Raw genomic sequence first — 27,130 nt, forward strand, 5'->3', positions numbered from 1 at the left:
ATTTCTAATGAATTCTGAAGCATGATTTTGTAGCATTCCTGCGCCTCGGTCCTTTGCAGCATTTCTGTTGTGGAACTGGCCTCTCCATACTTCACTGCCACAGCCAAACCCACAGCTTGGCTGGTTGGAATTCCAAGATCTCACACTGAGCAATGAAGTCTGTAGCTCTACTGTCATCATTTTGGGAGCAGGGAGTCTTCGCTGACTCTTGTAATTGGAGTCCCCAGTTTTCAGTGCATCTGTTCGTGTAAATTCCAATAAGCAAGCTCATCCATGTCCCAGTTGATCCACTCAGAATCCAAAATGGTGGCCACCAAATCTGTAAGCCAATGGGATGGGCCCAAATACTACCTTTCTGCATGTACAAGCTGGATAAAAATCACCTGTGTCTAAGAACAATAACTCAAGGTTCAAAATATCTTCTAGAACTTCCTTTGAAACCACTACAAGATGTACTCTTGATTTGAAGAGCTGGGAAGGTAACTTTGAGAAAGACTGTTTTTCACTTTCTGAACATAATTTTCTTTTTTAAAAAATTTTAATTTATTTATTCATGAGAGACAGAGAAAGAGAGAGAGGCAGAGACACAGGCAGAGGGAGAAGCAGGCTCCCTGCAGGGAGCCCATGCGGGACTGGATCCTAGGACTCCAGGACCACGCCCTGGGCTGAAGGCAGGAGCCAAACCGCTAAGCCACCCAGGGATTCCCCCATAATTTTCTTTAACACACTCAGCTAGCAACACAACAATAAGGTTTTCAGAGATTAGGGTCCAGAAGTCAAGAGAGGGGGTTAACTTAACTTCTGGTTCACAATATCCCTGATTTCTATGCGACTCATTACTGGAAAGGCGTGTAAGGGTGGCACTTCCCACGGGGACAGATTGCGACAAGCCGCAGAGGCTGGCGTGGCTGGTCACACCCCAGAAGAGCAGGTGCAGTAACCATAGCCTCCAGATTAGAGGCGACGGAACTGGAACCTGATTCTTTTTGTTTCTGCCCATAGTGAAAGGTCACATGTAGTTTCTCTCTGCTCAGGCTGGTAGGCAGAGAAGCCTCCGAACCCAGGCACCACCGCTTCTCCCAGTACCCCTTCCCCTTCCCCTCCTGTCACTCCCTAATGTCCGGGGGGGCGGTAGGGTGGGGAGGGCTGCAACCTGATTCTGTGATCTCTCCTCAGGTCCATCCCTCTGATTCAGCTCTTATCGAGTACTTCCTTTCCGCAGTTCTGTATTTTTATTTCTAAGATCGCTGATTGGTTCTTTTCTATAACCACTGTGCTTATTTCGTGATAGTTTGTCCGTGTTGCGTGGCTGTAATACTCTCCCTCTTCTCCCTGAGATTCCCTGAAGGGTATCACGTACCCTTCAAGTCTCCGTTGGCTCGTGTTCTTCACGCTCCTTCCCCGGGCGTACATCCCACTGCTGGCACTGCCGCCTCTTGCCCTGCGTTGCCTGCCCTCGGATGTGTGGTGTTTCTTGCTTGTGTGCTTGCTTTTTGAGATTGGAACCTCCCTTCGGGCTGTGTTCTGCCTCTGTCTGGACAGATTGTGGGGAGCTGGGCAGCAGCTACTTCTGAGACTTGCAGGTTTCAGGGAGAGGATGGGGGTGGGGGAGTGTTGACATCAGGCAGGGCATCTCAGCAGCTGGTCTTAGGAGTTTGGGGTGCCCCAGCCCCCGTGGGGTTCCCTAGCCACTCAGGACTCTGCCCTATACCCAGACTCCAGCAAATAAGCTTATTGTTCTTGTAGGTGTGGGGACTGGGGGAGATGAGAGGGAATGGCAGGGCTCGCTGGCCTTCCTGCTCCGGAACTTCAGCCTATCTGCCCATCAGAGCCTCACCCTGCTCCTGGCTTCTGTCACCACTTTGCAGGATCGTCTTCCCCTGTGCCTCTCTCCACCACCGAAGCCTCAGGCTTCGGCTTCCTGTCTTTTCCCCTTGGCGTTCCTGGCTGTTTTCAAGCTCAGTGTCATTTGCCATCTGACTTTTGAGCATGTTATTTTGGAACTATCTGCTCTGTCCTTTCTATGAATTTGATATAGAAGAGCGACCCAGCCCAGGGAGACAGGGGACTGAGGAGAAGAGCACAGCCATAGATGGTGGGTCCATCACCATCAGTGTCAGGACCTTTTCCTGACTCCTCCTGTCGTGAATCCTCAGAGATTCTCTCATTGGGACTCGCTGTCCACAGTCCCCTGACATGTAGGGCCATGTCTCTTGTAGTTGACCACTCCTGGCCGCCAGCCCCCACTGGTCCTCCCTTCTGCTCACAGCTCACAGCTGGGTCAATTCCATGGGATCCACATCTAACCACCTCCCAGATCTAAACCTGTCCTGTGGCCCCCATTGAGAATGGACATGCAACCTCTTTTTTTTTGCAACCTACTTTAGAGCAACACCCCCCAACCTCATCCTGGGGCCACTCCAGCCAGATATTGGTATTTAGGTATATCCAGAAGAAAGTCAGCCATCGTTCCACAGATCTCTAAAAGTCTAGGGAATACATATCAAGTTCTTGAAGTCCCTTTATTAGCTTGGAGTAGGGGACGTATCCCTCTCCTTGCATCGTGGGAGGGTGGGGTAACGGACCGGCCAGTGCATGGACAATTCTCCAAGGGAATTCTTCCTCTACGATCTCTCCCTGGTTAATCTTCAACTTCTCCTTTTCACTCTTGAGGTAGATAATGAGCTAAGAGTTGAAACACGGATTTCTCACGCTTTCGGCATAACTTGCCTAGCAAAATGACAACTCCGATAATGCACTTGGCTTGGAGACATCAGCCCATTTTAATATCCTACTACTTAAGAGTCAATAATTCTGCATTTTCTTTTCTTTTGACTATACCAAGTGAGATGTACATTCATTGACCCTTTCTCTTGTTTTTTGTTTGTGTGTGTGTGTTTTCTTTCCCAGGGAGCAAGAGGGCCTAATGGCTCCGTTGGTGAAAAGGTAAAAGAAAAAGAACAAAAAGCTTGCTTCTCATTTTTGTCCTTTCTCTGGCTTTACTATAATTGGACTGTTGGGCTGGAATGCTAAACACATGAGTGTTGGGGAGCAGAGAGAAACACATCTCAGCAAGTGCTGAGAGAAAGCAGAGTGGCTGGCATGGGTGGGGTGGGTGGGTGGGTGGGTGAGCAGCCTGTTGTGTTTACTCCTCTCTCACGTCCTCTCCACATGGGCGTGCACAGAGCTCGCTCATCTCCAAGTGATGATGTGCATCATCACTCCACATCACTGATGTGCATCAGCTCATCTCCAAGTGAAGTGTCAGTTAGCCAGGTAGCAGTTTCTGTACCTCGAAGCAGTGCCCATCAGAGACCCCATCAATCTCATTAAGTCCAAAGAATGATTTTCTGACTCAGGCACGTATGTTATTCCTTTCATGAGCAAACCCAGGGCCGCCCGGTAAACCTGTCCTCTTCCTTACAGGGTGACCCAGGCAACAGAGGCTTACCAGGACCTCCAGGGAAAAATGGACAAGTCGGCAGTCCCGGGATCATGGGACCTCCAGGGCCTCCTGGACCCCCAGGACCCCCAGGCCCTGGATGTGCAATGGGACTTGGGTTTGAGGTATGTTCCCCTCTCTGTGTGGTTAAAGAACAACGTGCCCTGGGGACTGTTGGAAAAGCCAGCTGCAACGCTGGTACAAAGGGCAGAGGCTGTGGCGACTCCCCCACGGACCCCAGCCCTGGGGCCCAGCTCTACACCTGGCACAAGTAGATGCTCAGGAATTGGAGAGGAAATTCTCATTCTTCCTTCCCCAGGATACTGAAGGGTCCGGAAGCATCAGGCTATTGCATGAACCGAGAATCTCCGGACCAGTGGCTCCAAGTGTAAGTTGTTTTGAAGCCTTCATTTTGAGGACTGTCACGTTGTCATGCTGGAGTGCGGCAGCTATGGGGGTGCTATCCTGGCCCTGCTGTTTTCATTAATTCACCCTCTCTGTGCCTCCAGCTTCCGGCAGTGCTGTGGGGAGGCCAAGTGCTCTTTATAGCTTGTTTCTTAGAGGAGCAACACAGAACATCATAGAGGAAAACTTGAAAGTCCTCTCTCTCTCTCTCTCTCTCTCTCTCTCTCTCTCTCTCTCCAGTCCTTACCATCAAGCATCTCCACCTCATTGTCTCCTACCTGCTGCCCTGTTCAGTACTCACACTTTGCCTCATTTCAGAACCCTGTGCTCCTGACAGGTGCCCCTTCCCACTGCATCTAGCCCCAGGGAGGTGTTGTCCATCTTCCGCAGTGATTCCTAATCTCAAGAGGACCGACCACCACCCCCCCATCTCATTATCTTTGTCAAACGGGACCCAGAGCTGAGCACACTGGTCCAGGAGAAACAGCCTGTAGGGACAAGCAGTAGAGTCCCCTCGGTGGTTAAATGAGACCTTTTCCTATCCTCTAGGAGCAGAGGGCTCTGAGATTCAGGGTTAAGAAGCCACTCTCCCTGTGCTGGAAAGACTCCTTTCTGACTCTGGAAGGGGAGTTTGCCCATCATCTTTGGTCCTGTTATCTGGGGGAAAAATTCACATGGGCACTTAGGGAGGCAAGATAGGAAGTAAGCAAAGTGAAGAGAAGAAAACCAAACAATGTTTATTTGTTTTACCAGGGTCCCAAAGGAGAAAAAGGAGACCAGGGACCCAAGGTGAGGTCACAGATCTGAAGTAGGGGTGGGGGAAATTTCCAGCCAGGTTCTAGGAGCATTATCCATGTACAAATTTTTTTTTCACTATCATCGCTGTATCCAGGGTGACAGAGGGATGGATGGAGCCAGCATTGTGGGGCCCCCCGGACCCAGGGGGCCACCAGGTCGCATCGAAGTCCTGTCTAGTGTGAGTATCATCCAGGTTGGAGCATGGCTATGCATTTGCTGCTTTTACTAAAGGGGAGAGAAGATTGAACACAGCTTGAGGGCCTTTGAGGCTGGTGGTTATGCAGAGGGCGCAGAGCTGGCATCTGGCTTTGGAGCTTCCACCACATGTCTGTTCCTACCCCAGTACCACTGTTCTCACATAGTGCTTCCAGAACATCCCCCTAGTTGGCAGCATTTACAGCCAAGAGATTAGCTGTCACAGAGCTGTAACATAGAAGCAGAGGAACATAATGGGGGAATAAGTGAATAAAGATGTTTTGGGATATGGGAAATTCAGGAAGACTTCTTGGAGGAAATGTCTTTGAGCAGAGACTTGAGAGCTGCGAAGGATCTTAGCAGGTGAGTGTTAAGAACAGGACTTGCAGAATTCAGGGGAGCAGGAACACTGAGCCACAGCTCAGAATAGAAAAAGTGTGTGTCCAAGGCACAGGGAGCTGATGGGTATGAAGAGGGTAGAGAGTGATAGAAATTTGTAGAGGAGGCTGGGATGTGGCTTGGGACCAGAGCAAGGTCCCCTTCGTGTTAGGGTATCACATTGGTGAAAAACTGTGCCCCTTTGGAGACAAATGATATCATACTGGTAGATAACAGAAAGACAAAAATCCCAAATTACTAGGAAAAAGAGGATGACTAGAGTTTCTTTAAAAAAAAAAGTGATTAAAAATATCAAGCATGGGTAAGGGTGTGGAAACATAGGCTTTAGTGACAGTGTAAATTGTATGGCCCCTTTAGACAGCTCTTTAGCAATCCGTTAAAACTAAAAATGCCTGTACCCCCAATTTCATGTGGAAAGATGGTCATGCTATATGGTTGGAGAAAGCAAGTTTAAAAATAATACATACAGCCTGATGCCATTTATGTAAAATAGGCACCTGCACGCATGTGCACGTGCACACACACACACACACACACACACAGCCAACACTACAAGTTTTCTGTGGATATATATATATATATATATATATTTGTGTTATATACAAAATATCTACATGTATTAAAATTTTAAAAAGAGAGAAGGCATTCATGTTTTGTGCAATTTTAAGGTTAATTGAAAGAGGAAAGTGCCACAGCAGCTCAGGGCTGTTTTATAAAAGGTGGAGAAGGGATGGATGTGTTGGCAGTGAGTTTAGGGTGTTATCATGTCCATCTGTGTTCTGTCATGAGGGTGGGGGCGACCTCAGTGAAAGACTCCCTGCCAGGAGCAGGGTGGGACATACGCTACCCACTGTCTCATCGTCTGTTTGCTCTCTTTTCAGGCTTTGACCAACATCACCCATGGATTCATGAATCTCTCGGACATCCCTGAGCTCATTGGGCCTCCGGTGTGTATCCATAGCTGCCCTAGAGTAAGGGTCCCTCTGATGAGACTAAGTTGCGTTGGTTTGGAAGCCTTTTAGCTCTTTTTTAAATTTATTTTTTATATTTGTTTGTTGTTTGTTTATGATTTATTTATTTATTCATGATACACACACACACACACACACACACACACACACACACACACACAGAGGCAGAGACACAGGCAGAGGGAGAAGCAGGTTCTATGCAGGGAGCCTGATGCGGGACTTGATCCCAGGACTCCAGGATCATGCCCTGGGCCAAAGGCAGGCGCCAAACCACTGAACCACCCAGGGATCCCTTATTTATTTATTTTTAAAGATTTTATTTATTTATTCATGAGACACACACACACACAGAGAGAGAGAGAGAGGCAGAGAGACAGGCAGAGGGAGAAGCAGGTTCTATGCAGGGATCCCGACAGGGAACTCGATCCCAGGACTCCAGGATCATGCCCTGGGCCAAAGGCAGGTACTAAACTGCTGAGCCACCCAGGCATCCCTAGCTTTTTAAAAAAAAAAAAAAGATTTTATTTATTTATTCATGAGAGACACAGAGAGAGAGGCAGAGACATAGGCAGAGGGAGGAGCAGGCTCCCCGTGGGGCGCCTGATGTGGGACTCAATCCCAGGACCCCAGGATCATGCCCTGAGCCAAAGGCAGACGCTTAACCATTGAGCCACCCAGGTGCCCTAGACTTTTAGCTCTTGAATCGTGGAGCTAGAATATATCAGAACAGAATGGAAAAAGAACTTTGTATTTCTGAGAAGTTGCTATCACATCAATTTGATCGTTTGGGGAGTTTTATCCAATGCAGTGGAAGCTTCCAGTCTTCCGTATCAGAAGTATGCGTCATAGAAATCAGAGAATCATAAGTAACAATCCAATTGACGTCCGTGTGATGGCTTTGGCTTGCTTTTATTAGCATGATCTCATTTCACAGAACGGGAAGAGCCTAGAGAGACCTAACCTAGTGCTAATGGGAAAACCAGCGCACAAAGGAGAGAACATGACTTGCTTCATTCTTTCTAGCCTCCCCGTTAGAGATCAGGAACATTCAATGAGACAACAGTATTTCTGAAAGTCCACAGAGTTGGTCTATGGCACAGCAGGACCTAAGAGGAAGGAAGCTTCTTCCTGCATTCTGTGCCATAACACCCCATTGCACCTCCCAGCATGTGCTGGTGACAGCTGGGGAGAGAGGAGAGAGCTCTGGCCTCAGGAGCCTTGGGGTCCAGCCCTTCTGCCTGCCACACACCACCCTGAATGTCTAAGCCTGTCCTTTGATCATACCTCACCAGCCTTTGGGGCAGCTCACCGGAGGTTGGTGGATGTGGACTCCTTTGGAAATGGCACACACTCTGTGCAAGCCTGGATGGAGACTGAGGCTTACGCTTCCACAGCTAGGCAGCCCTGATGTCTTCAGGGGTCACCCACCCCTGCAGTCCCTAATGAGGTTGGCCTGAACCCCCACCATCCATGTCCTGGGGGAACTCGGTGCTCTCCCCAAGGCTTCTGCAGCTATCTGGGAGGTTCTAGGGCTAGTCTCTCCTGCTGAGTGACCTCTGTTGGTGGGTCCTCCCATTGTCTCTTCTGTACTACATCCACTGAGGCTCCCTTTCCTTGATTTCTGTACAATCACTCAAAACACCCCAGTAACCAACTCCTAAGGCAAACCAGCTACTGAACAAAAGTCGTCTCATTGTGGGTCTTGGTATTTCCCAAACTGCTGGAAGTTTGGGGTATTAGGTGGGACATTACTAAAGCAAAATAACAGGCTAAAATCAAAGGTTTGGCCTCTGTTTTCTAAGAGTCCCTGGGCCTTGTCTGCCCCAACCCTTCTCCCTCTCCCCACCTCTCGAATCCACCTTCCCCTCCAACGCTGTCCTCCCCTTAGTAAACCCACACCCCTCAAGGGTCCTTTACATGCCGAATGAAGGGCCAAGATTTTCCTACTCAGAGGCCCCTCCCTCCCTGAGGGACTCAAGACCCGGCCAACACCTTCATGCTTTCCCACCCCACTGTGTATGCAGTGTACCAAGAAACGTGTTGCTATCCAGTCATCTCTCTCTTTATGTTTTCTGCCAAACTCACAGACCTTTGATGAGCATGTGGGTCCCTGAGCCAGCAGGAAGAGCCCTGGCCAACTGGAGTGAACCACAGACTCTCTGTTTATTCTTCTCTGAGGGAGAAGAGCTGAGTGTCACCAACATGCCCCCACTTCCACCCCCAAATACCTCAGTGCACTCTTTGGGCCCACTCCTCAGAAATTAGGGCTTATGCTTCAAGAACATGTGTTGAGGACACTGACTGAACTCATGGAGCGGGAGCCGCCAGCCGCTTCACTTGCAGAGTCCCATTTGGGGATGGGGGAGGTGATGGGAGTGGAGCTGTGGGTTCCAGGATGCAGTTTCTGGCTCTGTCACTAGCTGTGTGACTCTGCCCAGTCCCTTCCCTTCCCAGGCCTCAGCATCCTCATCAACAAATGGATCATGAGATTCCCCACATAGGAACGTGCTTGGGCCTTTGGGAGGTGCTGGGGGTGGGGGGAGGTGCTCTGAGGCAGTGTTCCTCTTGGCTCTGGAAATGCCATTCCTAACCCACCTGCTTGGTTTTTGGTATGTCACAGGGTCCGGAAGGCATACCCGGGCTGCCAGGATTTCCAGTAAGTACCACAGCAGCCATCTTCCCTCTGTGCCCTGGGGCTGTGCTCATTCTGTTCCCTCCACCTGCAATGTCATTCTCTAAATTCTGCATGACCAACCCCTGGTGCCATCTTGTTCATGTAACCTGTCCTCGTTGACCTCCACCTGGAGTGGTCTTTTCCTCCTTTGAGTTCCATAGGCTTTGTTTTCAGCTCTGCTGTGATTCTCTTCTTCTGATCCCAAATAAGTTAATTGTGTCCTTGTCTTTTTTTATTATTTTTTTTCCCATGATTTTACTGTGAAAAGCTTGGGGAGGTTGGGTCTTATCTCTCTCTCTCCCACAGTACTGGCAGAAACCAGAGCCAGTGGTTGGCTTTCTATGAATGCAAGTGGATGAGTCAAGCATTTCAATAGATACAGCTGATACAGTCCCAGCAGATCAGTTTCCTACAGAGAGAAGACAGTGGCGATGGAGGATGGGGTGGGGAATCACAAGGAGTCCAATATCTAATAGTCCGTGTGCTCACTGCTGGGGCTTCTATCACGGGATGTGAATATGCATTTCTAGGTAGAAGGTGATCAGTTCTGTCTAAAACTTTGAGCCTGTGCTGAAGCCTAAGGCTCCAGGGTGATTTCTCCAAGACACTATAGCTCTGAAAGGTCCTAATGCCAACAGGCATATGCACTGTCTCCAGATAAATGAAGGAAACTTATCAAAACTGCAACATCAATTTATTCTTGATGGTGGAATTATAAATGATTTCTTTTTCTACTTTTCTGAACTTTTTTACATTTTTTAAAAGGAGCATATCTGGGGATCCTTGGGTGGCTCAGCGGTTTAGCACCTGCCTTTGGCCCAGGGCGCGATCCTGGAGACCCGGGATGGAGTCCCACGTCGGGCTCCCGGCATGGAGCCTGCCTCTTCCTCCTCCTGTGTCTCTGCCTCTCTCTCTCTGTCTATGATAAATAAATAAATAAATCTTTAAAAAAATAAAAATAAAATAAAAGAGCGTATCTTATGATGACATAGTTCATGCAAATACGCATGAACTAGACCTTAGATATGAGAGAGGGAGTGGCAGCCATGGAGGACACCTCTTTGTTAGGAAAAGAAGAGTCCAGGCCTCTGAGCTCCAGCCCTGGCTTGGCTGCTTCAAACTGGTGGTGTGTTCCAGAACACGTCTTCCTCTAGATGAGTAGTTCTGTGTTGCTGAGGGAGGCTCCCAGGCCACTTTAGAGAGCAAAGAGGGGGCCACATAGGCAGGTTCCAGACCCCTGACCTCCAATAGAAAAGCTCCATTTGACATACTTTGTATAGTAGGTTTTTCATTGAAGTCTTTATTTGAAAAAAGAAAAGGAATGAAAAGAGCTTCATTGTTAAAAAATAATGATAACAAATATTTGGAAGCCACTGCTCTAATGGGCAACTCACCCTTTAAACCAGCAGGCAGAACAGGAACTTGTGAAAATCTACATGCAGTAAAGTGCTTAACGTTTTTGGGGGGGACAGACGTCTGGCTATGAGTCATTGTCACAGGTATTCAGTGTCTGTTGGAGTTGAGAAGAGGTCACTTCTGGCTGGTGTGCAGAACTTGGCTCTGCAGAGGGGCGGATGTGCTTTCCTGCAGGGGGAAGGCCACGGGCAGAAGCACAGAGCTGACGGACAGTGCAGAGAGGGGCAGGGGAAAGACTCACCCTGGTGTGACAGGGAGCGGGAGATGACATGCTGAGGCTGGTGTGCTGGGTTTGGGGGTCAGGCTGGGATGTTTGGATCCTGTCCCATGAGTGGTAGGGAGCCAGAGAAGAAGCGGGAGTCATGGAAGGTGAACAGTGGGTAGAAGCTGGCTGCAGGATGGCCTGGAAGGAGCCGTAGGGCCAGCAGAGGTAGCAGGACCAGGCTGTTTCAGGAGTGCCCATCAGGGGAAGCCACCATTCAGCAGCAGGGCCTCCAGGCCTACTCACGCTCAGTGTTGTCTTCTTTCCCCTAGACCATAACTTCTGCACCACTTAAAATTAAGAAGATATCATGGATAATGGTGACTTCCTCCTCCCAGGGGAATGGCACCCCCTACTCTTCTACTTTTTGAAAAAAATACTTCCATTTGGTTAAAGCATTTTAATTATAACAACCAACAGAATCTCCTCTGATGATCCCTTCCAGGGCCCTCGAGGACCAAAGGGTGACACTGGCGTGCCTGGATTTCCAGGACTAAAAGGAGAACAGGTAAGAGGGACTCAGGTCTCTACTGGGATCATGCTCCAGAATTTTTTTTTTTTTTCAGAATTTGCTAACTATTTCCAATTGGCTGAAAGTAGCTGTTAACTTTTTAAAAATGAGATAATAATTCATATACCACAAAATCCACTCCTTAAAGGATTGAGTGAGTTTTAGTGTGCTCACAAGGTGGTACCACCATCACTGCTACCCAATTCTTGAACATTTTCATGCCAAGAAGAAGCTCCATATCTTTTAGCAGCCATTCCCCAGCTGTTAACTTTTATCATCTCAATGGTCCTCCAAGGTGAGGGTGGGTCATAGGTGGAAAAATTGATTCTCATCATGGCTTGGAAAAAGAACTCAACACACCCTTGAATGTTGTCATCCATGTGCTGTGCTTTGTCTGACTACCTGTTGGGCACCCCCATGAGAGTGTGTGCTCCCCGAGGGCAGGCCACATGCCGGTTCCTTTTCTATAGTTCTGGTGCTTAGCACAGGTCCTGGTATGCAAATGGCACCCAAGACATTTATTGGATAAAACAATATATAATTCTATATATTGGATAAAAGACGATACAACATATAATTAATCAGCACATTGAATGCTAGTATTTAGAAATAATAAGCTGGACATTCTGCATTTGGATGGCAGTCTTGGTTCAGAACCTTTGGAATAAATATTTAGCATGCAAAGCATATCCTTGGAACTCCCAGGACACTGAATGGACCTTTATACCTTTCCACATTTGCTTCTTGGAATTAACTCCCCAGTTAGTTTTTATAGAGAAAGGAAAGAGTGACATCTATTCACAGATCACAGACTGTCTATCATTCATCTATCCGTTTGTGTACTCGTGCGTCTTATATCTGTTCTCTGGGGTGTGCCAGTCCCATAGTGGCCCTAGGGATATAGAAGTAAGACATGAGGAACAGGGGTGCGATTAGCCAGCAGAAAGTATGGCCATGGCTGTGCTGGAGGTTTGTGCAAAGCGGGGAGGAGCAGCCCTCGCGCCTGCCTTGAGAGTCACGGAGGGTGGGTATGTATGTCTCTAAAAGGAGGGAACATTAAGCTTCTCTTGTTTTCTACCCCAACATTCCACCCTGGCAACCCCAACAGAGGCTCCGGTGTCCGTTGGACCACAGTCTTAGGAGAGAGGGGGTTCAGTGTGCTGGGTGAAGGGGTCTAAGTTTGGTGCCACATGGGGCGATGTCTTGGGATGCTTTTTGCTGCCTTGGGCCTTTGGCTTGGGAGGAGCTGCTCTGGCTTGGGAGGAGGCCTGGTCAAGCAAGAGTGGTTGTTGCTTTAACCGCTGTTTCTAGAGGGACCTACATGCCATCGCCGCCCCTAAGCTCCTGCCGCCTTGAACACTGGGATGGGCACCCAGCCAGCTCTGCTCCAGCCCTCACGGCAAACGAGCTCTCTCTTGCTCTGCTTCTAACGCTTTTGTGCTTGTCCTTCTCACTGCTGCCATGCTCAGGACCGCCTTCCCTCACCAGTGGAGTGGTAAGATCCAGATATGAGGTGTGGGCTCGGGGGGACAAAGGGAAGAGGCTGCTCTGCTTGCTTCAGCACCACTGCCCTGGCTGCTTCCCACCCATTGAAGGGAGACATTGGCCTGGTCCGGCCCAGGCCCCTGGGGCCAGGGCTGAAGTTTGGAGCCAGAGCCTCAGGGTAACATAGGTTCCTCCACCTGGCCTTCCCTGTGTGCAGATATCTTCTTGGAAGCCTCCTGAGATAAGGAGATGGCTCTGCTGAGGACGGGATTTGGGGCAGGATTTGCCACTGGTCTCCCCATCTCCCCAGTTCCCTGCCTCTGAAATAGCTTTGCCTGATCAGGTTTGCATGTCCCACAGGGCCCCCCCCCCAGGGCCTCTGTGTCAAGAGAGGCTTCTAGTGTTCACACCTTTGTCTGTTTTCCAATTGCAGGTGTTTTTTTTTTTTTTTTAATTTAAAAAAATATTTTATAATTATTTTATTTATTTTAATTTTTCTTAATTTTTATTTTTTTTAAATGACAGACGTTTTAACAAGAATAAGATTGTTGGGAAAGTGAGCCACCAAATAAATTAGGAGCCAGAGGCTCTCAGAGGGGTGCTGTGTAGCAAGAGGTGGGAACGACCTTGTCAGGCTGGTTCCTGGAGGGTAGGGGGTGAGGATGTAGATCCATCAGCAGTGGGAGCCCTGGGTGGGGGAGGCTTGCAGGACCTCAGCCTGGGCTTGTGGTGTATGGAGGGAATAACCCAGAGAGCATTGCCTGAGGAGCCTGTTGCGGTTCTCTCTCTAGTGACAGGTTACATCAGAGTGGTGTGTTGGAGGGGCAGGAGCGGGGCTGTAGGACTGTGAGCAGTGGGGAGGAGGCCTGACTTCACTGAAAGGTTCTCTGAATTGCAGGGCGAGAAGGGAGAGCCAGGTGCCATCCTGACCGGAGATATTCCTCTGGAACGGCTGCAGGGGAAAAAGGTAATTGTGTCACCAGGCCCTGCAGGCACACATGTGTATAAGCATCCCACGTTTGTTCCTGCCACACGCTGTGTTCCTCTGAATGACAAATTCGTATCTCCCTGCTTTAGGGTGAACCTGGAGTGCACGGAGCCCCGGGACCAATGGTAAGCCAGAGCACCTCTCCGCTGGGTCTGGCCTGGGGGCTGAAGAATTTATCATACTTTGGCTCCATTAGAGTGGGTTGTCCCGGTTGTGAAGATAGAAAGGGTATGGCAAGGTGTGTGTGGATTAGGGTGGGCTAATTGGAATGAAGTAAAAATCTCAGGGGCTCAACACAGCAGCAGCTTATTTCTCACTCCCACCAAACCCACGGTGGTGGTTCCGAGGTGGGCATCTCCCCTCCGAGCGGTGACTCAGGGACCCAGGGTGCTTCTGACCTGGGGCTCCACCATCTGATGGCCTCAAAGCCACACTGGCATCTTCCAGCTGGCAGGCTGTGGTTGCGGAGGGGAAAGAGGTCATGGAACGTGATGAATATCACTTTAGCACATTCTACTGGCCAGAACTTAGATGCCTCGGGGATGCCTCAAAAGTGTGGTTGAGCTGTATGTCCTGCAAGGAGAGGAGCACTGGGGTGCTGAGCACTCACAGGTGCCCTGTGTGCTGGGCTTGCCGGCTGGAGGCAGCCACTGCCCCAGGAGCCCCAGAGGAACCCCAGGAAGTCCTCTCTGGCTTTTTGGATTCTAGCTATGAGGCCTTGAGCAAATCCATCTCTCTCTGGGCCTCTGTTTTCCCATCTGTAAGGTGGAGGTATTGACTTAGTACTAGATGATACGATAGCACCCCTCTCACCTTCCTTGCTCTAGGAATCTGTAACCAATTTGGGCTACTGAATAGTTTTGTAAGCTACCAGTTCTCTCCAGAATGAACTATAAACCTCTCTGGCATATAGTCCCCCACCACCGCCAACGAACAACAAAATTCGTGTGTAGACACCCACTGTGGGTGAGGCACCGCATTGATACTTCACACAGACCATCTCATTTCATCCTCAGTGCTCTGAGCGGTATCAGAATCCCCATTTTACAGATCAGGAGACTGAGGTCACAGAGAATGACGAGCTGGCCCACAGTCACACAGCTTGTAAGTGGTACCCTGGGGATTTCAACCAAGCCTGTCAGACTCTGTGGCCAGGTTTTCCCCACTGCCTCCGGGAAACACTTCTTTGGAAGTATTTGGCCTGGAGATTTATTTGCACATGGGGTTTGCTTGGTTGAAGCTGGACCTCAGGCCTGGGGAGAAATACCTCCCAGACGCATGTCCTTGATGAATGAATGGCCTACCACCTCCAAGGTGCATCCTTCAAAGGACCTCCTGAGGCCTTTGGTCCCTTAAGTCAGGCAGAATGGATGTGCTGCAGAGGAGAAACTGTGGCTTAAGGCAGACTGGGGGAGTATTGCGTTAACCACTGGTTGATCACTTACTAGCATCCAGTACCATGGGAAATGGTGGTCGTTAGCAATGGGTCAGCAGGCCGCTGCAGATGGCCATGCTGGTTGTTCTGTGTGTGCACAGCTTGCCAAGGACAGACAGTAGGGGACACCTTTTAATTTGCATAAAGGTGCCATATAGGGGAGCTGTGGCCCTGGTGACTAGTGTAGCTTATGCCTCCTTTACAAGCTTCCTGGAGCCTTGTTATAGGAGGCTCATGGATCAGCGTCATCAGCATCACTTGGGAGCTTGTTAGAAATGCAGAGCCCTAGGCCCCACCCTGGACCTCCTGGGTCTGCATTTTGACAAGATCCCCAGTGATGCGCAGGCACACTGATGTTTGAGAAGCTCTGCACTAGAACATACCGCCAAGTGGCCTGTACCCTGTTAATTCCTTCTGTCCTTGCTTTTCTTTGATGAGGAGTGATGTGGGCCAGGTCCTCTACATACAGAGCCTATTTCCACTCAGCTTTATTTGCCATTTTCCAGGGCGTGGCCATATATGTTAATGTCAGCAGGAGGAAGGGACTTGGCTGAGACTAGTCATTCCCCTGGGAGACAGGGCAGAGCCAGTACAGAAGTAGGGAAGAGACTGGAAGTAGAGCTTGTTCCGGGTTGAGATTGTGCATTGCATGGATCCCTGATGCCGGAAGGCGTAGGGTTCCTGCAGGAGATGAGAACAGGGCAATGTCTCTAGAAGCCTAAAGATGTAGAAAGCCAACACTGGAATGAATAAGGGTCTGCAGGTCAAGGACTCACCTGGAGAAGTGGGGTGCAGCCCAAGACTCCTGAGAGTAGGAGCAAGGCAGGAGTCAAATCCTGGAGCTGGTTCTCAGGGGTTGGGGTTGCGCTGGGAACCCCTCTTTGTGGCTGGGCTGCCAAGAAGGGTGTGGCAGGCCTCCGTGATTCCAGGTGGAGACATGGAGAGTCCTGGGACATAAGACCTAGCAGCAAAAGTCCAGCTTCTAAGTGACGCCAGCACCCAGCTACCTGAGAGGGCTGAGGCCCCAAGCTACTGACCTCTTGCTCCTTCGTTAGCTCTGATGGAGAGGGTGGGGTCCAGAGTCTGGGGTTGGGGGGAGCCTGCAGGAGGACATGGGGAGCCCAGGGGTGGGACAGGTAGTCCCAGCTGAGAGCAGAGAGGTTGGGAGACCAGGAGCCAGACAGGTGCCTACTTCGTAATTGCCCATTGTCCTTCCTCCCCTCAGGGATTCATCTTCACCCCTGCCCATGAAGGCTGGCCAGTGCCCCCCGCCCCCTGCCCCATCACCCTGGCCTTTGACTTTCTGTTCTTTTCTAATCTGATATATATTTTGCCTCTAGGGGCCCAAAGGACCGCCAGGACACAAAGGAGAGTTTGGCCTTCCTGGACGACCTGTAGGTGTCGGTGTTCCTCAAACTGGATGTGAGGGTGGAGACGTGGGCCGGGCTAGCTGCTGGGCTGTGGGTTTACTAAGGCATCCCCTGTGGGTTTCAGGGTCGCCCGGGACTCAATGGCCTCAAGGGCGCCAAAGGAGACCGAGGGGTCATGATGCCGGTGAGTGACGTGACCACTGCCCCAACCCTGCACTCCCCAGGGACAGAGCCCTGAGTCTGGTGTCCAGAGGAGGGAGGGGACAGTGCCAGGTCCAGCGACTGGGGCTTGCAGACAGAATCTTTAGGAACGTTTTTCTCCTTCCTCCATTGCCACTTCCAAAGATCCTCCAGGCCATCCCTGGCCTCCAGCTGACTCTCAGGATGGTCCCTGTCCCTGAAAGCAGCCTCGTGGAATATAAGCTTCCTTGTCCAGACCCAAGAGGGAGGGTGGGAGAAGGGGATTTGGGTGTACTCAGGAAATCTGAATCTCAAATCCCAGTCTTCTGACCGTGGGATACTATCCCATCTTCCCTCCATACCCAGACCCAGGCTTCTCACACATCACTAGGGGCTCAGTACGGGTTTGTGAGTGTCTACTTGGGTGGAGCCTCACGAGGTGGCCAACACTGGGGACATCAGTAGGCCCCAACATTTATTGAGGAAGCCAACATTTATTGAGCACCTACTATGTACCAGACTCAGTACAGAGTCTACTTTTGTTTGCATCACGTTGTTTCTTCTTTGTATGTCCAGAAACCAGAAGTGCAATTTTACTGAAGCTTGTGGGGACAGGTTCACACCCATCAAGCCCACTGCAGCTACTAGGGAAAGCAGGCACTCGTGCCTTCACTTAGTAATTAGTGCAGCTTCCCAGCAGGCCAGACTCCTCATGCCTGTGGTCAGAGCCTCACCCCTCCTGCTGTAAGGTCCTGCTTCGGATCCAGGGCAGGAGGAGAAGACACTGTGTGGTATTAAGGCCAGGCTGACCTGGCTTTGAAAATAACTCTGCTCTTGAAAAAGAGTTTTGCATTTATTTTTGCATTTTTGAGGCACTGTCCCAGGTACCATATCAGGTGAAGGACCCTCCCCACCCCACTTGGCCCTTCATATCAGGGATGTGCTGCTAGAGAGGTGGTGGGTTCTGTGTTGGCTGATGCTGCTCTGGGAGTCAGAATCTGAGTTCCGACTGTGTGGCCTTGAGCAGGTCACTGCCCCTCTCTGGGCCTCTGTCTCCATTTGTAAACCAGGGATAATACTTGCTCCGCTGCCCTCCCCCATGGCTTGCTGTAAAGATGCAATGGGCTCGTGGATGTGGACATGCTCTTTAGAAGTGTCAGGCCTACCTGTGGGAGAAGTTAGTCGACTTTAGAGGACTCTTCTTTTTTCATTGTGTCCCCAAACCCTGGAGAAAATATCCTGCAGTGTGTATGTACTCACAATAACCGGAATTCAGGAATGGCCTTTTTCCTCCCTGTAGGGCCCACCTGGCTTACCTGGTCCTCCGGGTCCCCCTGGGCCTCCTGGAGCTGTGATTAACATCAAAGGAGTAAGTAGGTGTGGGGGAGGTGGGGAGACCTTCAGGGGACAGCGGAGAATGGGCCCCAGAGTGCCTGGAGTCAGGGATCCCAAGGGCCTCACTTCTCTTGCTCTCACTTCGCACAGGCTGTCTTCCCCATACCAGCGCGGCCGCACTGCAAAACACCGGTAAGTCGTGTAGGGTCGCTGCCTTCCAGAGCAGACTTTGGCATAGAAAGCAATGCTAGGAAACAAACTGATGGTCACTGGAGGGGAGGGGGGGAGATAGGGTCACTCGGTGATGGGCATTAAGGAGGGCACACCGTGTCATGAGCAGTAGGTGTTATGTAAGACTGATGAATCACTGAACTCTACCTCTGAAGTTATATGTTAATTAATTGAATTTAAATAAAATAATAAAAAAAAAGAAAGCAACCTAGAGAAGGTGATCAGTCTTTCTTTGTCTTGAGTGCCTACAGTCCATCAATGTCCTCTTTGATGTCTCCTATCCCCTACATATAGACCCTTAAGTAAGTAGCTAGATGCTTCTAGAATAACAGACCGTGTTATCTGTTAGGCTGTGAAACATACTGGATCTTCTAAGGGTGTACACACTGTCAGAATCTTTCTTTAATGCAGTCAGGAAAGCAGTGTCTTTTATTATTGTAACCACGTTAGCTTCATGCGTGCTGCAGTAGAGTAAGAAGGAAGACAGACCCTGTAAAAATATCGATGGGAAAATAAAGCAGTTCCAATCAGTGTTCCTTGCATTAGGAACTATGGGCCAAAACCTACAACTGAGTGTGTGCTGTCCCTTCCCAACTGCGGTGTTGCGTAGCACACAGCCCTGAGAGGCAAGCGCTCTCCCTCCCACTTTATAATGAGCAAGCAAACTGTGACTCACACTAGTCACTGAGTTGTCCAGGGTCATAGTCCTGACAGAGCTGGGGTTATCCCTTGGGTCCCCTGGCCACTAGGCAGCAGGTGCGAACACTGTGACTCCCTGTATATTGGGAAGGTTCTGTTTCCGTGGGGAAGCCCAGGGAGAGGGGACCTGTCCCTGTGCACAGGCATTAGTCTAGGAGTGACGTGTGATCATTTTTTCACTCATTCAACAAGTATTTCTTGAGGGCTTACCGAGAGCCAAGTACTCTGCAGGGCCCTGGCGACACAGGGGTGAACTAGATAGGCGTGCCCTCCATTCTCAGGAGCTTGCAAATGACAGTGTAGAAAGATCCCTTGAAGTGGGTTCATAATTGATGTGTTGGGTGTGGTGGTGAGGCTTGGGTCAGATGCTTTCAAATGACGCACTTTGAGTGTTTGCCTGGACATCTGTCCAGGTCAAAACTTTAAGGCACCCAAGTCTGCAGCCCAGGGCCCTGGGAACTCTGGCCTAGAATGCAAATGACATGATCCACTAAGATGGCCAAAGGGCCTGCTGGCTTCCAGATCTCTGTAAGGACAACAGCAAGCCAGGTCATGTTTACATCCGTGGCCTGAGGCCTGAGAGGTGGCTGCATTCCACCTCCTTATCATACAGAAGGAGGGACCAGCTGCTCCCAGTACCCTGGGAGTTTGTGCCCAAAGCCCCCCTCTGCTAACATGATTGCAGGTGTCAGTGGCACCACCACAGGGCAGCACCTCACAAACTTGAGATTTTGTAAAAATGCTACTGCAGTTGTCGTGGCCTGTGGTAGGACCTTTGGCATAGCTGTGGCCTCTGGGGTCATGAGGTTACTGAAGAAAAACCAAAGATGAGCTCAGAGCACTTTTGATGAATATTTTATTTCACCTTGCCTGGCCGTCGGACACCATGGGGCTGGGGCATGGACATTTCCGGACCAGCTCTCAAAATGGACACTTGACAAAGAACTGCTTTGTGCCACATCCATCGTGCCACGAGCCTCTTCTACTTTCAGCCCCTTTCTGACACCACAACTGCCAGCCCACACCTGGAGAGGAGGATCCCTATCAGCGTAGCCACAAGATAGCAGCTTGGCACTGCAGCCAACTTTGAAATGTTGGTCCTGGGGGACTCCCATCCACTCCCCGCCCCATCTTCTCTTGGTGACCCTCCACCCAAAACTAGGAGGATCCTGGTACCAGAGGGGTCGTTTTGACTCCACATCTCACCTGGCAAAAGGTGAAGTTGGATATGAAAGCAAATTCGCGGGTGGCTCTGTATTATAGATAAGAAAATGCAGGAATCTGAGAATGAACTGGGAAGGAGTATTATTTAGGACAACTTGGACACCCAACACGTAATGGAGCATCTAGAATAGTCCTTCAACCAAATGATAACTCTCCCCCCTTATTAATTATCACTACCATCATCAGCTTCTCCTCATTAATATGCTCATCCTTGATTCTGTGCAGCAGCAGAACTCACGGCTGGCCCAGCCTCGTGGCTGGGTACACCACTCACTTGGATGCTTGACCTCTCACATGAATCAGTCCTAAATAATAATAAAAGAGGCGAAGAACACTCATAGTGGGCCACGGTTTGTTATCTTGAAGCGTTGGGCTTTCCCTCAGCAGAGTTGTTCGGCCAGTAAGTCTCACCCCGGGCCTGGCTGCGTAATGGGCCCCTCCAGTTGAAGGCCTGGTTTGGCCTGTGCCAGGAGCTCCCACGGGGGAGCTCAGGACTTTTGGGGGCTCCATAGAGCCCCTTTCTTTCTTTCCAAAGAAAGGCCTGACTCTGTGACACTGTGCCTCCTACACACACCGCCAGGACAGGGGACAGTGGCTACCTGTGGATGCAAATGCCAGGACAGGGCTCGCACGTTATGACCTTGACTCTCTTTCTCTCCAGGTTGATACCATTCATCCGGGGAATTCAGAACTTATCACCTTTCATGGTACGGTTTCCCTTCTTCACCTTATGGCTCTGTGGGACTTTTCCAGACCCTTGTAGCTCCACAAAAGGTGGTCTCCATTCCCAGTACTGGACATAAGACTCATGGTTGAGAAGGTCTGGCTGCATGTGTTGGAAGCAGGGGGAGCTGAGCCAGCTTGTGGGGCTGAGCATCTCTTTTTGGTTTTGTCACACCTCCATATGGTCTATACATCTTGACTGGGGCTTCCAGCCAGCAGGAGATACTCCATTTGTCCATTTGTTTGTTAATTTGCTCATAAAACATTGACTGAGACCATGGTTCATGAAATTATCCCATGCATTGGGCTGAGGCAGATGAATTCTGTGCCGTTCCTGCCACCCAGGCCCTTAGGCTCCATTAGATGGAACTATTTTAAAAATCATTATAATGCAACGTACCGGGAATGAATACAGGGAAGGGCCATGGGAGCTCCGAAGACCTTTGCTTCAAAGTGTTCTTGGACCAGCAGCAGCAGCATCTCCTGGAAGCATGTTAGAAATGCAGCATCTCAAGCTCCACTGCAGACCTGCCCAATCACAGGCTGCATTGTAAGCCTTCCCCCCGCCCCGCCCCCCGAGGTGTATGCACAGTAAAGTATGGGGGGCACTGGTTCTGGGCGTCTGATTAGTGTAGGTCTACAGAGGGGCGTAGGTCAGGAAACCAGGAGCCTGCCAGGGAGCAGTCACTCTCATTCCCTGTCCCCACACCCCCTGTCACTCTGTCTTCCACTTTGATTGAGAGGCCTGAACATCTGCAGTTGAATCAGTTAAAGGTCAATCCCCACCCCCCCCACCCCCCCACAGCCCTAATATTGACCTCTGGCTCTGCTCTGTTGTCTGTGGCCTGCCAGGCAGTGGTCTGATGATATCTGGCCCTGTGCTTCTTCTGTTGCTTTGGGTTATAGGGTGCAGACTACTGTCACCCTCCATGCTCAGCTCCGGTTCAAGGCTCTCCCCCTGCCCCTGGGGCAGGGTGGACCCTGGGGAGGCAACTAGAGCTGGATTTGCTGTCTCAGGTCCCCAGTGGTTCCCCATCCCCGTGGGGCTGCTCTGGGACGCAGGGGAGGGAACTGACCTTTCTGGACAGGACAGCCCCTGGCAAGCCTGTGTCCTACTTCCTTGTGGCTGTTAACTCTTGCTCCCTGAGGTGAGCAGCCCCATTGGTGGTGGTGGTGGGCTCAGTGGCCCCTTCTCTGGGCTGCACCACTGCCTACGGTCTTACAGTGGGTAGGTGGACGCGTTGCCACCCTGGCCCTGCAATCGCATCTCCCAGATGACCCCCAGCTGGCACATCGTGCCTCTGGCACTCCCACTCCTTCCCCTCATGCTGGGAAGCCTGAGCCTCCAAGCCCCATCTCTAGGCTCAAGGGCACTGCTTGGTGGATCTGTCACCTCTTGGGAACTAGGAATTCAGAGATCTAGTGTTTACCCTACCCATCAGAGTGGGGGCAGGGGGTTGCTTCCCTTTCCCCAGTGCTGAACTCCCAGGAGGCTCCCTCCATGCTTGTCCCCCATATAAAGAGCTGGAGAGAGGGTGCTTCTCATAAGTCCTGAGTGATGGTGGTGGAGGACACAGTTGGTTGTCCTTCCAACTTTGTACATGGAATACTTAGCACCGTTCATGTCCTCTGAGGGCACTCCTGGGAGAGTCCTCTCCTCCCCTACAGCACCATGCTACACAGGCGGAGGTGAGATGGGACCGGAAGCTAGCCAGGGTGTTGAGCCAGGCTGCATGCACGAAGCTGTCTAGAAGAGTTAACTACAGTCTTAGCTGACCCCTGAACACCACCCTGCTTCGGGTTAGCCTCTGCTGTGTCCATCTCCCCAAGGACACAGGGCTTTTCAAGGTCAGGAATTGTGTCTGATGCATCCACCTCTGCCCTCCCCAGCATTTACCAAAGGATTTCATACCTTCACTAGGCCTTCATTTATTGAGTGGACTTCGCCAAAAGGGCTCTGTTGGACAACTTGTCTCAGAAACATTTTATGCAGAATGAAGGTGATTTTCCATTGTCTTTTAAAAACAAAAAATTAACATATATGTGTTTGGTGGCAGGTGTTAAAGGAGAAAAAGGATCCTGGGGTCTTCCTGGCTCCAAAGGAGAAAAAGGCGACCAGGGGGCCCAGGGACCACCAGGTATTGCAACTATTGTTCTGGATCTTGCCTTTGATTTTTGTTCCTGAGAAATCCAACTGAGCCAGAAAGAGAAATTATATGACCACCCTGACTACAAGCTCCGTGGAGTTCTAGAGAGACCCAGTCATGGGTGACGCATACCCAACATGGAACATTGCCAAGAGAGACCAGAAGTTCCAATCTATTCATGCTTCCTGTGCAAAATGAGGCCCAAAGAGGGCTAGGGTCATGCCCAGTGTCCCACAGTGTCTGGGTTGTGGGGCCCAGTTGAGGACTCATTTCTGCCTCCAAGACCCTTGCCCACTCCATCAGCTAAACCAATGTGAGGTCACTTTGGCTGGGGCATGATGATGGTTGCCAAATTGGAGACCTCTGAAAGAGAGAGAGAGAGAGAGAGAGAGAGAGAGAGAGAGTACTAGCAGGGGGAGGGTCAGAGAGCGAGGGAAAGAGAATCCTCAAGCAGACACCCCACTGAGCACGGAGCCCAACATGGAGCTTGATCTCCTGACCCTGAGATCATGACCTGAACTGAAATCAAGAGCTGGACACCCAACTGACTGAGCCACCCAGGCACCTCTGGAAATTTTTATTTTTAAATTTCTGAGGTTATGGTTGTGAATTTTACACAGCATTTCTTTTTCAGGCCCTCCAGTGGATCCAACTTACCTGAGACACTTTCTAAACAGCTTGAAGGTGAGTTTTTCTCTACCAAACATTTGGCTTCTGTTTTCAAGTGCTTGGGCTTATATCAGAGACCGGTTCATCTTACTCTCACTGAATGTTCTCTGCTTGCAGGGGGAGAATGGAGACAGGGGGATCAAAGGAGAAAAAGGAGACTCTCACGGTGATTTCTTGGTGTCAGGGCCTCCAGGCCTGCCGGGAAGTCCTGGCTTGGTTGTGAGTAGTGACTTCTCGCCATCTGCCTCCGTAAATCACAGCCTTTCCTGAAGCTCCCCAGTGGGACTAGGCAGCTGGAGAGTCAAGGGTCTGTCACTGTACCATAAGCTGGAGGCAGGACTTGGTCATTGGTCATTGGTCATTGGTCATTGGTCTCTCTCCCTTATATTTATTTACTGATGGGGAGGTTGGCTGAGGCCCACGGAAGAAAGGGAGCTGCCCTGGCCATATGCATTCAGTAACTTTCAAGCCACTAACCACACTGCCTTATTCATGTCAGTGGTGGAAAATTCTCTCAACCCAAGGAGTTACTGATAGTGAACATATCAGATAATGAAGACAGAATGGAAGGCGAGGGAGATATTTTTAGAAGAGCTGTTTGATTCTTATGAAATTTCATCAAAGAAGGAGCCCCTAGATAGACTTAGTCTTCTTAAGATGCCAAGTTTCTCCAACTCACGAGAGAGAAATTCAGAGAAATTCACAAGAGAGAAATTATGACCAGATCATGACCCTTAGGAACCATAAGCAACTTCTGGTCCCAGAGCTCACCATGAAGGTAGACCCAGCAAAGCCAGGAGACCAAGCTTCTACTTCCACCTCTGCTGCTAACTGGGTTTGACACTTGGAACAAGCCCTGTCTCCTCTCCATGCCTGAGTTTTTTAATCAGTTAAATGTGAAGTCTGGGCCCTTCTGACTCCAGGGCTCTCTGGAGTTGGATGCAGTGACGCTGAGCATAACGACTGGGAGTGAGGTCCTATACCACCTGAGCTGTGCCCAGCATGGAGATAATGATAGCCATAGCTGGTAGTTACTGACGTTTTTTTTTTACAAACACCCTTATACAAAGAAGAGCTTGGACTTCTAGAGGTCAGTTCTGTGTTCTCTGTTGTGTTACTGTGCTCTTGCCTTGACAGGGCCAGAAGGGGGAGACTGTCGTCGGGCCCCAGGGACCCCCGGGTGCTCCTGGCCTGCCTGGGCCTCCTGGCTTTGGAAGACCTGGTTCCCCTGGGCCACCGGGACCCCCAGGGCCCCCAGGACCACCAGCTATCCTTGGTGCAGGTCAGTACTGGGCATGGTGGTCATTGTGCTCTCCCTGCTGCTGTGCTCAGGGTCAGGCACCACATCTGAGTGGCATGTCAGTGCCACATTATATGACTGAGAGCTATTTCCTGGATGGAGCTTTCTTTTTTCTTTTTTTTTTTTTTTACATTGAGATATAATTCACGTGCCATAAAATCCACCCATTCAAAGTGTATAGTTCAGTGGTTTTTAATATATTCACAAGGTCATGCAGCCATCTCCTCTAATTCCAGAACATTTTCATTGCCCCAGAAAGACACCCTGCACCAATGAGCAGTTGTTCTTTCGCTCTCCCCACCCCAGACCCGGGCATGGGAAGATTTACTTTCTATCCCTCTGGCTTTACCTATTCTGGACCTATCCCATCAGTGGAGTCCTACCATATGTGGTCTTTTGTGTCTGGCTTGTTCTGCTCAGCATGGTGTGTCATGGGTTCATCTGAGTTTAGTGCGTGTCAGCCCTTCCCCACCCTCGTTCCAGCTGAGTGATAGTCCATTGTGTGTGCACGTTAGCTTCTGGTGAGCGACTCATCAGCCGATGGACATCTGGGTTGTTTCCACTTCTTGACTGTTGGGAATAGTGCTGCCATGAACATCCGTATACAGGTTTTCGTACGGACATGTTTTCAGGTGTCCTGGGTGTACTCCTAGGCGTGGCATTGCCAGGTGGCAGGGACACGTGTTCACTCTGCTTCACTTTTTGAGGACCTGTTAACCTTGCTTTCCAAAGTGGCTACACCATTTTCGCTCTGGTGTCTGCTCACTTTCACCCACACTTGTTATCCTACCTGTTTTATTCCACCCATCACCCATTCCCATGAGGTGGTATCTCGTGGTGGTTGTCATGTGCCTTTCCCTAAAGTCTAATGGTGTGGAACATCTTTCATGCGTAGGTGGGAACTTCTTGGCTGCTTTGTCAATGACTGGCCCTGAGGGGACTTGAGGACCAGCATTGATTCTAACTCCCCATAAAAATCTCCCTACCCATAGCTGCCTCACTCCCTCAAACAAAAAAATAAAATAATAAAACGGTGAAGTAGAAGAAAATCTCCCTTTGTTGGACATTTAACCAAGTGCCAAGCACTCCACTAGTCACTTCCTATATCATTTCATGGAATTCTTACAAAGCTCTTCAAAGAAAGAATTGGCATCTCCATTTTACAGCTGAGAAAAGTGAAACCCATAGATGTTTCTGAGGTCACACGCCTAATTAGGGGCTCAGATGGGATGTGGACCCAGATCGGTGTAGTTCCGAGGCCTGTGTTCTTTTATTTGGGCCCATAGTGCAAAAGCAGCAATCATAGCATGAATGTGTCACTTTGGTTGCTCGCACTGACACGAGCCACGTGTGGCGGAAGCCCACCCGGGAAGGGACCCATCTAGGGCATCAGAGAGAACTTTACACAGGACGTGACTTCAGGACTGGGCCTTTCACTTAATCTTGCATTTTTTTGGCTGCAAGTGATGGAAATGTAACTCAAACTATCTTAAGCAAAAGGGAAGTTTATTGGATATGAAAAAGGAAGTGAATAATTATTTGTGGGAGAGGGCGGCATGCAGCAGGACCTCAGGCACAGCCAGAACCAGAAACGAGAATTCTTTGGCCATCTCTTGTGTCAGCTCCTCTCTGTAGCTAGCTTCACGTTTCGCTACCACAGACCACATCCTCTGCACGGTGGGAAACATGGTTACTGATAACTCAGAGTTTCCATAGTCAGCTAGAAATCTTGGCCTTCTTTCTCAGTTTTAGTTTGAAAGGTCCTGGGGTGGAGAAGTCCTAGGGAAGAATTCTGACTAACCTGTCCTGGTCCAGATGCCCAACCTCGGGCCGGTCACCTGTGGCCAGAAGGTGGGATTACATGAGAACATGACGGGGCCTTCTGAATCCAAATGGTTGTAGAGGGGAAGGGGAAGATTTCAAGAGAAGGTGAGGATACTGGTCCTACAGAGAAAGAAGGTACTAGGCAGATAAAACCTAGGTGCCAACACAACCTTGAGGGATGAGCAGGAGTTGCAGGAGGAGGAAGGACGTTACAAGATGCAGAGAATCTGTCGTTCATAGCAGCTCTACATGAGATGCTGCCCAGGGCTCCTCGCTCCACTAAGGACTGCCCTTCGCCTAATGCACGGCAAGGCACACTTTACAAAATGCTCTTATATCAATTATCCCATTTAATCTTCACAGTGACCCTGGGAGGGAGAGGAAATGGATATTACTGTAAAACTCATTTCATGGATGAAGACACTGAGGCTCAGAGAGGTTAGGAGA

General features: G+C 50.0%; 1 protein-coding gene across 3 annotated transcripts in view; it reads left to right on the plus strand.

Annotated features, from left to right (window-relative positions):
• The window catches only part of COL15A1 (collagen type XV alpha 1 chain), a 105,442-nt gene that overhangs the window by 66,850 nt on the left and 11,462 nt on the right, over positions 1-27,130 (plus strand). For all 3 annotated transcript variants that reach the window (XM_049116304.1, XM_049116305.1, XM_049116306.1), the window contains 19 exons: positions 2,911-2,946; positions 3,427-3,567; positions 3,762-3,830; positions 4,601-4,636; positions 4,740-4,823; positions 6,121-6,186; positions 8,831-8,866; positions 11,008-11,070; positions 13,457-13,525; positions 13,636-13,671; positions 16,322-16,375; positions 16,476-16,535; positions 17,832-17,900; positions 18,017-18,058; positions 20,682-20,727; positions 22,801-22,881; positions 23,525-23,574; positions 23,677-23,778; positions 24,697-24,841. In XM_049116304.1, the coding sequence (XP_048972261.1) occupies positions 2,911-2,946; positions 3,427-3,567; positions 3,762-3,830; positions 4,601-4,636; positions 4,740-4,823; positions 6,121-6,186; positions 8,831-8,866; positions 11,008-11,070; positions 13,457-13,525; positions 13,636-13,671; positions 16,322-16,375; positions 16,476-16,535; positions 17,832-17,900; positions 18,017-18,058; positions 20,682-20,727; positions 22,801-22,881; positions 23,525-23,574; positions 23,677-23,778; positions 24,697-24,841 (1,285 nt within the window). The remainder of the gene's footprint in view (positions 1-2,910; positions 2,947-3,426; positions 3,568-3,761; positions 3,831-4,600; positions 4,637-4,739; positions 4,824-6,120; positions 6,187-8,830; positions 8,867-11,007; positions 11,071-13,456; positions 13,526-13,635; positions 13,672-16,321; positions 16,376-16,475; positions 16,536-17,831; positions 17,901-18,016; positions 18,059-20,681; positions 20,728-22,800; positions 22,882-23,524; positions 23,575-23,676; positions 23,779-24,696; positions 24,842-27,130) is intronic.

The sequence above is a fragment of the Canis lupus genome, chromosome 11 (genome assembly GCF_003254725.2).
Source record: "Canis lupus dingo isolate Sandy chromosome 11, ASM325472v2, whole genome shotgun sequence".
NCBI classification, from domain to species: Eukaryota; Metazoa; Chordata; class Mammalia; order Carnivora; family Canidae; genus Canis; species Canis lupus.